The sequence below is a fragment of the Protomyctophum bolini genome, assembly GCF_963924005.1.
Source record: "Protomyctophum bolini genome assembly, chromosome: 22".
Classification (NCBI taxonomy): Eukaryota; Metazoa; Chordata; class Actinopteri; order Myctophiformes; family Myctophidae; genus Protomyctophum; species Protomyctophum bolini.
The window spans coordinates 34,401,427-34,416,938 of record NC_137883.1 but is presented as its reverse complement, the minus strand read 5'-3'; the positions used below and the strand labels follow the sequence as shown (position 1 = coordinate 34,416,938).

General features: G+C 46.0%; 2 protein-coding genes across 2 annotated transcripts in view; one reads left to right on the top strand and one right to left on the bottom strand.

Annotated features, from left to right (window-relative positions):
- rnft2 (ring finger protein, transmembrane 2) overlaps nt 1–6,574 on the bottom strand; it is a 24,629-nt gene extending 18,055 nt beyond the window's left edge. Inside the window, exons 1-5 of the mRNA XM_080755731.1 lie at nt 6,466–6,574; nt 5,592–5,673; nt 4,279–4,847; nt 3,674–3,750; nt 1,580–1,680 (exon numbers count right to left, since the gene is read on the bottom strand). Of these exons, the coding sequence (XP_080611857.1) occupies nt 1,580–1,680; nt 3,674–3,750; nt 4,279–4,847; nt 5,592–5,638 (794 nt within the window). The 5' untranslated portion in view covers nt 5,639–5,673; nt 6,466–6,574. The remainder of the gene's footprint in view (nt 1–1,579; nt 1,681–3,673; nt 3,751–4,278; nt 4,848–5,591; nt 5,674–6,465) is intronic.
- A 554-nt stretch (nt 6,575–7,128) lies between these two features.
- On the top strand, nt 7,129–13,681 carry spring1 (SREBF pathway regulator in golgi 1). Its single transcript, XM_080755484.1, has 6 exons — nt 7,129–7,366; nt 7,681–7,882; nt 8,212–8,368; nt 11,036–11,187; nt 13,258–13,371; nt 13,529–13,681. The coding sequence occupies exons 2-6, from the start codon at nt 7,787–7,789 to the stop codon at nt 13,610–13,612; spliced, it is 603 nt and encodes a 200-aa protein (XP_080611610.1). The 5' UTR covers nt 7,129–7,366; nt 7,681–7,786; the 3' UTR covers nt 13,613–13,681.
- Nucleotides 13,682–15,512: the final 1,831 nt, after the last annotated feature.

The window sequence follows — 15,512 nt, the reverse complement described above, 5'->3', positions numbered from 1 at the left end:
CGCCTGATGGAGGGGGAAAGGAACTGGTTGGAATAACGTGTTCCTTCCACGCGCTACGTCCAACCAAGGAAACCCCCCCCCCCCGTCAGGTGTAAAAGGAGCAACTTGTGTCCGTTGCTCTCCCCAGGTTGGCGGAGGGTGTGTAGAGCCCAGGATCACATTAGATAATTGACACAGGGGTGAAAAATGGGTTACAAAATTGTGGGATAAAAATGATATTAAAAAGTATTGTCACCAGCTCTTCACTTTCACGTTGAATGTTTATAACCCACAGACTGAAGGTCTTTAAAAGGTTTTCAGAAGTAGCAAAAATAGCCCATTGACAAGCTTAACCGCATTGTAAGCTTGTAGACCGGGAAGTTTTGCTACTTTGACGTCACATATTATGGCATAGTAGGACAGTGATTTACAACAACAAAAAACAAAAAACGTTGAATCATGGTGATACGAGGACGACCAGCAACACTGGACTCTTCATGGAAGATGGACGAGATGGAAAGTAACAGAAAACATGGCTGTTAACCCATTCTGACCGGGCACCCATTTTGGTGTTGGCATCATGTTATGCTTTAGCTATTGAAAAATAGCAGATCTACAAGCTCATATCGCGCCACCGAGTGGCGCGATACGAGCTTGTAGGTCTGCTATTTTTGAAAAATTCGAAGAACGACTGACATTTTTAGAATCTGATCTCAGGTCAGAATGGGTTAATCAGACCAGTGTGTGTCCAGTGGAAACCTCGTATGAATCTGATCTCAGGTCAGAATGGGTTAATAAAAACTAGTGGATTTAATTTTAATAAAGATAGTCGGTTTTGGGGGGAATTAGAGGCAATGTGGCGAGCTTGTAGATGTTTCAGTATTTATAATAAAAATAGTATTTAAAATAAAGGTGAAACGGCATTTTTGAGTGGTGCAACCACTCCTATAGACAGCTGTGTGTGTGTGTGTGTGTGTGTGTATGTGGCTGGGTCCCTGGGTCTGTCTGTCCCTGTGTCCCTGGCTGTGTCCGAGCATGAAAATAGCATTATAGCGTTTTGTTCACAACAAAGTGTCACTGTTGCACAGCCTAACACACAGACACACACACACACACACACACAGGCCAGGGAGGAGGGCCAGTACAGTACAGTACAGTACAGTACAGTACAGTACAGTACAGTACAGTACAGTACAGTACAGTACAGTACAGTACAGTACAGTACAGTACCACTCACTTCCGACGGGTCTGATTTTTAGAATCGGGCTCAGGTCTAAATGGGATCATCGATAATCGATAAAATGGAATCGTTATAATAATCACTACTGAAATAATAATAATAACAGTTTCTTCAACAGAAAATATGACACAAAAACATTAAAATGACCAAATCAATAAAAAATGAACACAAAATACTCACAGGACAAGAATAGACATGAACGGGAACACTTCCTAAAAGAAATGGACATGAAAATGAAAAACAATGGCAAAACATTAAGGAGAATATATGGACAGCCAAAAAACTAAACCAGGAACAAAAACAAATGTAACATTCTGCTTCCATAACTAGTACTGTACTGTACTGTTACTGTACTGTTACCTGTTGTAAAGCTCCTCTTGGCTGAAGGTGTAGTAGAGATAAACTATGTTCCCTGCGAGGAAAACCATGATCCACAGGGCAGCGAACACAGAGCGCGCCTCCTGGACAAGGGAGGGAGGACAGGGCACAGGTATCAGGGCTTAAAGCCAAAAACTAATCCCAAGACAGAAAATGATTTTTTTTTTGCAAATCCCCACTGATCTCATTAAATGACCCCTATGAAATCCTCAGGACTGAAATCCATCCCCAGGACTGAGAACTTGTCTTTAATTAAGCCCTGGGTACTGTTATTTCTTAGGATGACGTATGGTGTTCAGTGTAGGCTTACATTCAGTTAACTTTCTTTGTCCATGTGTCCACCAGCGCCTAATGGATTGCAATATTCACCTGCCACTTAGAGGAGTAGTTTACAGGCCAAATTGGAAGAAAAAAAATGGACCAGTCAATTTTTAATGACGTCTGGTCACCCGCCAAAGTTAAGTGCCTGGCAGACAGCTGAAGACAAACATAACAGCCCAGTCAAAATCTAGACGCATCTAGCCGTTGGAAAAGCATTAACGTCCCACAATGCTTCTATTAAATTAATGTACCATACTATTGTCACGCACTGTTGAATGTTATCAGAGGTATAGGGCATTAAGCAACTAGTCTACTAGTAAATCCAGTCTGGGGGCTCATTCTGTTGTTTATCAACGGTCTGAGGCTCATTCTGTTGTTTATCAACGGTCTGGGGCTCATTATGTTGTTTATCAACGGTCTGGGGCTCATTCTGTTGTTTATCAACGGTCTGGGGCTCATTATGTTGTTTATCAACGGTCTGGGGGCTCATTCTGTTGTTTATCAACGGTCTGGGGCTCATTATGTTGTTTATCAACGGTCTGGGGCTCATTCTGTTGTTTATCAACGGTCTGGGGGCTCATTCTGTTGTTTATCAACGGTCTGGGGCTCATTCTGTTGTTTATCAACGGTCTGGGGCTCATTCTGTTGTTTATCAACGGTCTGGGGCTCATTCTGTTGTTCATCAACGGTCTGGGGGCTCATTCTGTTGTTTATCAACGGTCTGGGGCTCAAACTGTTGTTTATCAACGGTCTGGGGGCTCATTCTGTTGTTTATCAGCGGTCGGGGGCTCATTCTGTTGTTTATCAACGGTCTGGGGCTCATTCTGTTGTTCATCAACGGTCTGGGGGCTCATTCTGTTGTTTATCAACGGTCTGGGGGCTCATTCTGTTGTTTATCAACGGTCTGGGGCTCATTCTGTTGTTTATCAACGGTCTGGGGGCTCATTCTGTTGTTTATCAACGGTCTGGGGCTCATTGTGTTGTTTTATCAACGGTCTGGGGCTCATTCTGTTGTTTATCAACGGTCTGGGGCTCATTCTGTTGTTTATCAACGGTCTGGGGCTCATTCTGTTGTTTATCAACGGTCTGGGGCTCATTCTGTTGTTTATCAACGGTCTGGGGCTCATTCTGTTGTTTATCAACGGTCTGGGGCTCAAACTGTTGTTTATCAACGGTCTGGGGCTCAAACTGTTGTTTATCAACGGTCTGGGGGCTCATTCTGTTGTTTATCAACGGTCTGGGGCTCATTCTGTTGTTTATCAACGGTCTGGGGCTCATTCTGTTGTTCATCAACAATCGTAGATACATATTCTGTGACTGGACTACCTAAAGTAGGCATGTACTGTATAACGATTCACTCAACTCACGATACGATTCGTATCACGATATGAAGTTCACGATACGATTTGTCACGCACTGTTGAACGTTATCAGAGGTAGGGCATTAAGCAACTAGTCTACTAGTAAATCCACTAGTCGACCTTGTTAGTACTAGTTGACTAGTTGATAAGATTTTTTCCCCGATTTTGTAGGCCTCAAGATCAGGTAGATTATAGCTATAGTCACCAATGTACACACAGTTTTTAAATGTACAAATATTTATTTCCAAAACATAATAATAGGTAGTTAGTAGGTTAGTAGGTAGGTAGTCGACTAGTCGACTCGTAAACTAGGCAACTAGTCGACTAGTAAAAATGACTAGAAGTGAATGCCCTAATCAGAGGTGCAGAGTAAAGTGCATGTTACTCATCATTACCCGCAAAGAAACCTGGTGCTTAAATGTTGAATTGGCAAAGGCAAACGTGCTGGCCATCCCCACACATACAGCAATACCTGCCAGAGACGGAGAGAAGAAGAGAAATCTATGAAAATCTGGGAATCGTTACCAAGGAATTTCTTCACCAATGTGTTTCTAAAGGTGTTGTAGTAAAACATTTGGGCAAGTGGATATGGCCTAATTTAGCCCAATGAGTGTATTTTGTGCAAAACTAATGCTGGGAATGGATTCAGAAACATGAAAACCCAGTAGTTAATACAAAGTACACATATTGGTTTAGCTAGCTTAATACACAGTACACATAGTGGTTTAGCTAGCTTAATACACAGTACACATATTGGTTTAGCTATAGCTTAATACACAGTACACATATTGGTTTAGCTAGCTTAATACACAGTACACATATTGGTTTAGCTAGCTTAATACACAGTACACATATTGGTTTAGCTAGCTTAATACACAGTACACATATTGGTTTAGCTAGCTTAATACACAGTACACATATTGGTTTAGCTAGCTTAATACACAGTACACATATTGGTTTAGCTAGCTTAATACACAGTACACATTATTGGTTTACTTACCTAGCTTATGCTGAAAGCAGACTTTGGCCACCAGGATGAGGATGAACGGGAAGCCCCGCTGAAGCCACGTGACCACGGCCTTCAGCTCGGACAGGGCCGGGGCGGGCGTGGTGGAGGAGGACGGGTCCTCGGGGGCCTCGTCCCCGGGCCCCCGGGGGCCGCCGTGCCTCTCGGCGGCGGCGGCCTGCTGCAGCAGGGAGGAGGTCCGGTGCTGGAGGGGCTGCTGGTGGTGGAAGTGGTGGTGGTGGTGGTGGTGGTGCGGCCCCTGCGGGGGCCGCGGGACTAGGAAGGACCCGCCGCCCGCGGTGAGGTGGGAGCCGCCGCCGCCCCCGCCCTCTTCCCCCCTGCAGGTCAGGGCGGTCATCTGGATGAAGACGTCTGGATGGGGCGAGCCCAGGACCAGGCCGGAGGCCGCCTGGAGGTTGGCCCCGGAGGGGACACCGACACACACCAGGCCGGAGAAGAGCTGCTGCTGGGGGGAGGTGGGCGAGGAGTCGGGCTTCAGGCACAGGTCGAACACGCCTCCCTCATCCAGGCTGCTCTCTGACCCTAGGGTTTGGCTACGACTCCTGCATGGGGGGGGGGGGCATTTATACCACCATTTGACAGATTTAGACTAGTCATTGGTTAGACATAAGGGTTGGGAGAGGGTTAAGGTTAGGTTTAGGTGTGCTGCCCCGTGGGAGGTTAGGGTTAGGGTGAGGGTTTGAGATAGGTTGTAGTTGTAGGACTAATGACTGGTCTAATCAATGACTAGTCTAAACTAAGTACTGCACCCCATTGGGGGGGAATTTATTACCACCATTAGACAGATTTAGACTAGTCATTGGTTAGACCAGTCATTATTAGTCCTACAACCTATCTCAAACCCTCAGGTTTCCCAGGTCAAAATGGGTTCCTGTCAGAGGCGGAAAGTTCTTATAACGGCAGGGGGTTCAAGCAGCGCCCCCCCCCCCCCCCCCCCCCCCAGCGGTGGAAAAAAACGAGTTTTGTTTTTTCGAACAAAAGCCACCTTATTAGCATTTGAATGCGGCATGCGCGGCGGCCCAACACCTATCTTGTAACCCCTCGTAAAGGTATGTGACTATACGTGCATGACAACATGACCACTGGGGAGGGGGAATTTCAGTGGACAGTCAGTGGGTGCATAATTTACTGCAGTGCATATAGATATATTTTGCCAAAATGCAGTGGGTTCAGTCGCGCCTTTGCCAAAATGCCAGGGGGTTCAATCGCGCCTCTGAACCCACGGAGTTTCCGCCACTGGTTCCTGTTCACCAGCCCACTGCCTATGTGTGATTTCCCTTGCCCACCTTTCCGACGGCATGCCATCCGTGTTGCTGCTGTGTCTCCTCTGCATGGCACACTGCTCATCACCACATGGTCCAGTTCCTGCTCTGTTTGCACGCACACGCACGCACACGCACACACACACACACACACACACACACACACACACACACGATGATCTCAGTGGTTCCCAAAGTGGGCTCCAGGCCTCATTGAGGGAGTTCCAGGGGGTCCCAAGCTAAATGATAGTTTGGAACCAATGGCTCTATAACGGGTCAACAACGGGTCCATTTGGTTCCATTTGTACACTCTCAGAGTTAATTTGGTTTTAGAGACTGGATGAAGGACTATAGTTGCACTGAAAAGTGTATTTGGATGGCTGGTGCAAGGAGAAGTCACCACGCTAAATATCATCATAACTGAAGTTGTCACATTGAAGTGATGCACATCCGCGTCGGAGAGGAACAGGCACTGTCAGATCAGTTACGCAACTTTTGGGAAATCGAATCCCTTGGAATCCACATGAAAGAAATGCATTCTGAGAAGGAAGACATGGCAGTGTATCCCAAGCCGTGCATATCCACGGATCAGCCTCATGGTGGCGCTACAACAGGCCAAGTTGCACACACACACACACACACACACACACACACACACACACCTGGCATATCACTTCAAATGGGGGGTCCGCGGGCTAATTAGTGTCAATTTGGGGAATTGGGGGTCCTGCACACAAACACAACATTACAATGGGGATGTACACTCAACAAAGGCAAAATTAGCATCAACGTGACAGGTGGATTGGCCGCAGATGATCTGCTATACTGGTTCGGTTGCCCCTGTTTTTTATGCATTATTAACACAGCTTGTAACCTATACATATAACAGAAATGTTACCTCAATCAATCACTATATCCTCCTGCATGTGTCATTATATGGTTAGTAGATAGGCTGCGGTTAGTTGTTCCAGAGAGATTCTGCGGATGGATGGATGCTGGGAACTGGGAAAATGATGGGCGAGTCGAGTAGAGATCCCATAACCCAGGGGGACTGGACGTTATTGATTGGCTTGTTGGTTGTCAGGGAAACCAATGTTAAAATACAAAATAAAAACGATAAAAAGCCATTACATACAAGCTCCGTATGCGCTGTAGCTTGTAGACCATCTATAGCTCTATAAAGTGGAGACACCATAAAGCATATACTCTAAGGGTCCACTATGTTAAATTCATCATAACATACAAATATACACTTCTAAAAACTAATTATAAAATATTTGTTTTGAAATAGGATTTAAACATGTTACTTCAGAGTTGCTGTACGTGCAATTACATTGAACATTGAATTACGAATGAATATATATTTTGTACGGCAAAAAACAACCATTATAGCCAATCACAACGGCCGTCCTTCCGGGCCATGGGATCAAGACTCGCCGGAGAAAAAACAAAAAACAAACAAACAAATAAATAAGATTCTAGAGCTCCTTCCTGCTTGACGTCACCATACCAGACCAATCAGCGGGCCTCCTTCCATCACAACACATCCGTGTTTGCAGTCTGTTTTGATGGTGGATGTCAGTCACAACAGCTCCAGCAGCCAGGACTAAATATACGACTATATAAGACTATTATATACGTTATTATTGCACTTGTAGAGTCAGAAGAGAGCGTTTGATTAAAAAAAACAACAACGAATGTATCCAATGGAGAATGGACGTCTATTCTATACCTACATGAGACGACCATCGGTGACAGGCCAGCTAGCTATAGTGGGCTAACCAAAGCAGCCTTTTTAGGTTGATAAATTAATAACACCGCATTTATAGCTTTGCTTGTATATCAACCCCAGGCCATCATCATCTGTGTCTGTCTGTCTGTGCATGTCCATGAAGAGTCATATTGTGATTTCATGTCTGATAGCTACACATCAACGCGTCTCACAGTGACCTGCTTTAGCCGCAGCTGTTAGTATAAGCGTGCCAAAATGGGTTAGCTGAAGTATAGTTGGACTGAAATGCATATTAGTTTTAATAAAGACAGTTATAGCTATAAGCCTCTGCTTGCTAGGGCTCGTCCGAGGGGTTGAGACTTTTTTTTTTTTTTTTATAAGGTCTTGTCAGACTGTATTCCACCACTGCATCCCAGAGCTCAGACCTACAGAGAGGGTTATAGAACTGGGAGCTCACATATCGGCATCTCCCCAAGAAAACCATGCCATGATGGTTCTACGCCGATTGCTGAGAAAGCGCTGGGTCCTAGGTGTAGTCTTTGGACTGTCCCTCATCTACTTCCTCACCAGCACACTCAAACAGGTATTGGAACTAATAATAATGTCGCCCCAGGTTAGATCTACAAGCTCATAGCGCGCCACCGAGTGGCGCGCTATGAGCTTGTAGGTCTGCTGTTTTTGAAAAAATCGAAGAACGACTGACATAGAGACATAGCTTTTTCAGAAAACTGTCAGGATGTAGAAGACATTTTTAGAATCTGATCTCGGGTCAGAATGGGTTTTAAGGAACCGGAATAATTTAAAGTACTAAAGAATCCCAACCCTATAGCCGCACTGGGCTGTGGTAAACCTCTCTGAGCCCGCCGTCCCGAGCTGTAAACCAGATGAAATAACTCGCTGCTGTTGTTACAGGAGGAGCGAACCATACGGGACCGGAACCTCTTGGAGGTGAGGGATCCGGACCACCGCATCCCGTGGAAGGTCCGCTTCAACCTGGGCAACAGCAGCCGGCAGATCACCCAGTGCAGAAACTCCATCCAGGGCAAGACGCTGCTCACAGATGAACTCGGTGAGCACTGAGAGAGATGAGGAATGAAGTCCACCTACTACCACCTTGTTTACATTTGCTCTACCGACCCTACCATACACATAGTGTCAGTGCTCTTCCGGCCCTAGTACCACACACATGGTGTCAGTGCTCTTCCGGCCCTAGTACCATACACATGGTGTCAGTGCTCTTCCGGCCCTAGTACCACACACATAGTGTCAGTGCCCTTCCGGCCCTAGTACCACACACATAGTGTCAGTGCCCTTCCGGCCCTAGTACCACACAGATATGTGTCAGTGCTCTTCCGGCCCTAGTACCACACACATAGTGTCAGTGCTCTTCCGGCCCTAGTACCATACACATAGTGTCAGTGCTCTTCCGGCCCTAGTACCATACACATAGTCAGTGCTCTTCCGGCCCTAGTACCATACAGATATGTGTCAGTGCTCTTCCGGCCCTATACCATACAGATATGTGTCAGTGCTCTTCCGGCCCTAGTACCATACACATAGTGTCAGTGCTCTTCCGGCCCTAGTACCACACACATAGTGTCAGTGCTCTTCCGGCCCTAGTACCACACAGATATGTGTCAGTGCTCTTCCGGCCCTAGTACCATACACATAGTGTCAGTGCTCTTCCGGCCCTAGTACCATACACATAGTGTCAGTGCTCTTCCGGCCCTATACCATACAGATATGTGTCAGTGCTCTTCCGGCCCTAGTACCATACACATAGTGTCAGTGCTCTTCCGGCCCTAGTACCACACAGATATGTGTCAGTGCTCTTCCGGCCCTAGTACCACACACATAGTGTCAGTGCTCTTCCGGCCCTAGTACCACACAGATATGTGTCAGTGCTCTTCCGGCCCTAGTACCATACACATAGTGTCAGTGCTCTTCCGGCCCTAGTACCACACACATGGTGTCAGTGCTCTTCCGGCCCTAGTACCATACACATGGTGTCAGTGCTCTTCCGGCCCTAGTACCACACAGATATGTGTCAGTGCTCTTCCGGCCCTAGTACCACACACATGGTGTCAGTGCTCTTCCGGCCCTAGTACCATACACATGGTGTCAGTGCTCTTCCGGCCCTAGTACCACACACATAGTGTCAGTGCCCTTCCGGCCCTAGTACCACACACATAGTGTCAGTGCCCTTCCGGCCCTAGTACCACACACATAGTGTCAGTGCCCTTCCGGCCCTAGTACCACACAGATATGTGTCAGTGCTCTTCCGGCCCTAGTACCATACACATAGTGTCAGTGCTCTTCCGGCCCTAGTACCACACACATAGTGTCAGTGCTCTTCCGGCCCTAGTACCATACACATAGTGTCAGTGCTCTTCCGGCCCTAGTACCACACAGATATGTGTCAGTGCTCTTCCGGCCCTAGTACCACACACATAGTGTCAGTGCTCTTCCGGCCCTAGTACCATACACATAGTGTCAGTGCTCTTCCGGCCCTAGTACCATACACATAGTGTCAGTGCTCTTCCGGCCCTAGTACCATACACATAGTGTCAGTGCTCTTCCGGCCCTAGTACCACACACATAGTGTCAGTGCTCTTCCGGCCCTAGTACCATACACATAGTGTCAGTGCTCTTCCGGCCCTAGTACCATACACATAGTGTCAGTGCTCTTCCGGCCCTAGTACCACACAGATATGTGTCAGTGCTCTTCCGGCCCTAGTACCACACAGATATGTGTCAGTGCTCTTCCGGCCCTAGTACCACACACATGGTGTCAGTGCTCTTCCGGCCCTAGTACCATACACATGGTGTCAGTGCTCTTCCGGCCCTAGTACCACACACATAGTGTCAGTGCTCTTCCGGCCCTAGTACCATACACATAGTGTCAGTGCTCTTCCGGCCCTAGTACCACACACATGGTGTCAGTGCTCTTCCGGCCCTAGTACCATACACATGGTGTCAGTGCTCTTCCGGCCCTAGTACCACACACATAGTGTCAGTGCTCTTCCGGCCCTAGTACCATACACATAGTGTCAGTGCTCTTCCGGCCCTAGTACCACACACATAGTGTCAGTGCTCTTCCGGCCCTAGTACCATACACATAGTGTCAGTGCTCTTCCGGCCCTAGTACCACACAGATATGTGTCAGCCTGGCCATGGCCATCACTGCGTAGATATGACTGCCAAAACGAGTCGCTCATTTACCAACTCGCCCCCCAGGCGTACAGCCGGCAGAACTGCTCAGTCTGGTTTTCCCTAAAGTAACCTAAGTAAATTATGATTAAACGGCTAAACGTAACCTTATTCCTAACCTCAGTAAAACTATGTCTAAACCTAACCCTATTCCTAAACTCAACCACAGTAAAACTATTCCTAAACTCAACCCCAGTAAAACTATGCCTAACTCTAACCCTATTCCTAAACTTAACCTCAGTAAAACTATGCCTAACCCTAAACCTAACCCTATTCCTAAACTTAAAACCAGTAAAACTATGCCTAAACCTAACCCTATTCCTAAATTTAACCCCAGTAAAACTATGCCTAACCCTACTGAGGTTATTTCTAACCTCAGTAAAACAAAATAAAGAATACAAGAACCGGCGGTCGGCGGGGGAAGAAAAGAGGGCGAGATGGATTATGGGCGACGGTACCTGATAGCGTAGATACCTATAAATCTAAAAGCACTTCTGTAATCTGGGTCATTGTCAACGATTCACAGGTTATGTCTGCGAGAGGAAGGACTTGTTGGTGAACGGCTGCTGTAACGTGAACGCTCCCAGCTCCAGGCAGTACATCTGTAAAAGCTGTCTGGCCAATGGCTGCTGCAACATCTACGAGTACTGTGTGTCTTGCTGCCTCCAACCTGACAAGGTATGTAGTCTACAAAATTAATGCAGCTCCTGTCAACTGCATCTATAGCACTGAGTGTTGGTTTAACTCAGAGTGTACAAATGGAACATTTTTACACTCTTGGGGCCTGATTCATTAAAAAGAAATACGCCACCGTTACACTGTGGCGGAAACAGATATCGTATTTATCCGTCCGATCAAGCTACGTTGAGATGACGTGTTATTCAGAGACGCTGGTGTAATCACTTCATTTATGCGGATCGCTAAGTGTATCCTTTCCGCATTTTCCCCAAGCGATTCGCCTGGTGTCGCCTGGTTAGTTGGAACATCCACGCCCATTCTACACCATATAAGGCAACAGGAAATCTCGAAATACGTCATCATAGCCGGCACAGAGGATTCCCAAACTTTAAATTCTATACAACAGCGCGATGAGCTTGTAGAGTAGTTAATTTTGACAGGAGGTTCTCTGCACGGACAGATCTTCAAGCAAACAGCGCGAGTTATATGTAGGCCTATATAATTATAAACGAAACTTGCCAACTTGGCACGCATTGCTTCACTCGATCCTTAAATGTCAGAGTTAACTGATATGTTACAGTTACTTTCACATAATGAGAATAAGTTAATTTGTACTGCTCACCACACGACCAAATGCTATATTACAACTCGGCAATGATAAGCCCTTACTGATGAATGCACTGCAGGGTTATAAAAAAAAGAAAGAACACTCGCCTGCAGAAGTAAAATAGATATCCGATGTATCAGATGTAAATTCAATTCATGATGTCGTCATATTAAAATGATTCGCGGGACACGGCAAACTCATGATGAGATCAATGTAGCCTAGTAGCCTACAGCATATACACAGCTACAACGTTGCCCATATTATAATTAATTAAGGTGAGCTGGCTTAAAACTGACTGGCCAAATTGCACGCGCTGATGCCATAATGTGGATTTATAGCGCTCGTCGTGACTGCTGTCTGTCTGTCAGACCGGCATGTCTGTGAACCATAGAATGCCATAGATAGACCATATAACAGTCGGGCCGGGCCGTGTTCTGTCCTTGCCGGGCTCACCGCAATTTTCCAATGTAAATTTCACCCATATTGGACTCGGTTCAGCGGCCGCATGCTGCTGTCCGCCCCACACACACACACACACACACACACACACACACACACACACCGACGACAGTCAGAGAACTGACTCACTAAACAACGTTGGATTCGTACAGTGCAGAATGCAGATAAGTGTAGGCCTATGTTCTTATTATAATTGTGAGTTTGTTTTTTAACATGCACCGCGAGTCCACGGGAGCCGATCTACAAGCTCACAACGCGTTGCACTGCGAGTAGCCTAGAGAAGGCTGTCAAGTGAGCAGCGCAATCGCGCATGCTATAGAAATATCCTAATAAATAAATAAAAAGGTGTCGCTTGCAGGGGCAGTTTCCTTATGGGACTTGCCTCTAGAATGCATGCATAGGCATACAAGTGCAAGTGCACTCGGCTTTTATATATCATTTTTTTATGTGCTGAACAATGTTAGGGTCGGGACACATGCCTACATATTTTATCTGCGATTTGGGAACTATTTATTGATTCAGCATGAAGACTAAAGCCTTCTGAATATATCCGTAAATTCGTCCGCCACCTAAAGAGGTCCCGTAGGATTTTACGGAGTTTCCGACCAACGTACGTGAGCGTCAAGTTCACGGCCATTTCCATGAATTCCAAATTAATGTGGGAAATCCACGTAAATGCCTTTCCGCTAGCTTCACGTCATTATATCAGCGTAAACGTGTTGAAGAATCAGGCCCTTGGAGTGAAATCAACACTCAGGATTTTACTGTGTGCCCAGATGCATATTTGCACAGTTTCTTGAGACATTGCAACTGCTCAAGTTATCTTTTACCACGAGAGATGAGATTTGACTCAAATTCTAATCCTGATGGCCAACAACACTTTCACCTAAAAGCATCACACTAGTGGAACTTTTAGCATGTAAGCAGAAACAGTCGAGGTTCTGTGCCTTAGTTTCACTCTTAGAAGCCTCGTTCTTATCTTATCGCTGTTCCTCTTCCTGCAGCAACCTCTGCTGGAGCGTTTCCTGAACCGTGCTGCCGAGGGCTTCCAGAACCTCTTCACTGCCGTGGAGGACCACTTTGAACTGTGCCTGGCCAAGTGTCGGACCTCCTCACAGGTAGCTGTTGCTCCAGGTGTCTGGCTAAATAACTAGAGGGTCATTGAGTCATAAAATGAACAAGTTACGTTCAATAGTCAGTTTGATCTAAAATCGTCCGATACCGATTTAATCTCTCGTCACTAACGTATTCCCCATCCTTTATTTCTCCTCCCAGAGCGTACAACATGAAAACACCTATCGAAACCCTCAGGCCAAGTACTGCTACGGAGAAAGCCCTCCAGAACTCCTCCCTGTATGAACGTCTGCCATCCTCCTGTCATACTAAAGGAATTACAAGAACAACAGTTGGACCTAGAGAGGGACCACTAATGGTCCTAGAGAGGGACCACTAATGGTCCTAGAGAGGGACCACTAATGGTCCTAGAGAGGGACCACTAATGGTCCTACAGAGGGACCACTAATGGTCCTAGAGAGGGACCACTAATGGTCCTACAGAGGGACCACTAATGGTCCTACAGAGGGACCACTAATGGTCCTACAGAGGGACCACTAATGGTCCTACAGAGGGACCACTAATGGTCCTAGAGAGGGACCACTAATGGTCCTACAGAGGGACCACTAATGGTCCTACAGAGGGACCACTAATGGTCCTAGAGAGGGACCACTAATGGTCCTAGAGAGGGACCACTAATGGTCCTACAGAGGGACCACTAATGGTCCTAGAGAGGGACCACTAATGGTCCTAGAGAGGGACCACTAATGGTCCTACAGAGGGACCACTAATGGTCCTACAGAGGGACCACTAATGGTCCTAGAGAGGGACCACTAATGGTCCTACAGAGGGACCACTAATGGTCCTAGAGAGGGACCACTAATGGTCCTACAGAGGGACCACTAATGGTCCTACAGAGGGACCACTAATGGTCCTACAGAGGGACCACTAATGGTCCTACAGAGGGACCACTAATGGTCCTACAGAGGGACCATGTGGGGGTAAAAAGAAGCCCTCTCCATCTCTGCCTGAATTGCTATTTTGGACAATCTTGAATTGCAGTGACATCATTTAAGGCTGGATACAAACCATGCCACCAATAGCAACCTCAGAATGGACACATGTTACTGTATGTTACTTTGTTATATTACACTTCATAAGTGCATAGAAAGGCTTCATAACTTCATCCGTGATGATCATCAGGTCTACTGTACATTAGCAGGCAGCTCATCCAATGGAATCATCTTCATACCATACTATCATGTATTAAGGCTTTGTTTTAATGAAAAACCCCTGACATGAGGCAATAATGTTTTATGTATCGTTGGGTAATTTTTAAACTGCAAAAGAATGTATCATAATGTTATGTGTGTAGCGCATGCATATGGAATAGCTATTTAATAAAAATTAACTGTGAAATGAATGAATTGGCTCCTATTTTTATGCTTTTTAAATTGTTTTCAAGACAGTATTGTATCTAATAGAAATGTAAAATAAATCTAAAATTTGCTTTAATTAAACTAAATTCCAACAAGATGCAAAGGCCTTTGTTTTGCAAAATGATTAAATTTATTTATGTTATGTACTGTATTACAGTATTACCTAACAGTTCGGACAATGTTGAGGAGCAACACAACTTCCCAGTAAATTTAACAGTGTTTTTAGTTCCATTTGAAAACATGCCAGTGTCCGCGATAAGGGAGGATTTCAATGGAAATTGCAGAAATGGTAATTGCGGAAATGGTAATTGCGGAAATTGCGGAAATTTGCTGAAAAATGAAATTCCGGAAATTGCGGAAATGGTGGAAATTGCGGAAATTTGCTAAAAAATGAAATTCCAGAAATTGCGGAATTGCGGAAATTGCGGAAATTGCGGAATTGCGGAAATTGCTGAAATTTGCAATTCCGGAAATTCCGGAAATTGTGGAAATTACGGAAAAAACACTAGGCTACCACTGAAAACATCAACTTCTTTTTTTCCACCGCTGCGGGGGGGGGGGGAGGCGGGGCTGCGGGGAGCCCCCATGTGAGGATCATCAGAACTCTTCGGCTCTGGCGCACACACACATCCGTCTTGGTTGTATAGTGTAGTTTTTTCCCTTTGCATTGACGTGACAGAGATCGACAGCCTTATCTGCCTCACGGTGCACCGTCCATCTGTCCACAAATTGCAATATGGACTATATGGTGATTGGAGTCCGAACCG

What these genes read in the sequence shown, in the direction of transcription:
- spring1 (XM_080755484.1), top strand. Translation starts at nt 7,787, where the DNA reads ATGATGGTTCTACGCCGATTGCTGAGAAAGCGCTGGGTCCTAGGTGTA. An exon ending in TCACCAGCACACTCAAACAG is followed by an intron (nt 7,883 to 8,211) that starts GTATTGGAACTA and finishes CTGTTGTTACAG; the next exon opens with GAGGAGCGAACCATACGGGA. An exon ending in GCTGCTCACAGATGAACTCG is followed by an intron (nt 8,369 to 11,035) that starts GTGAGCACTGAG and finishes AACGATTCACAG; the next exon opens with GTTATGTCTGCGAGAGGAAG.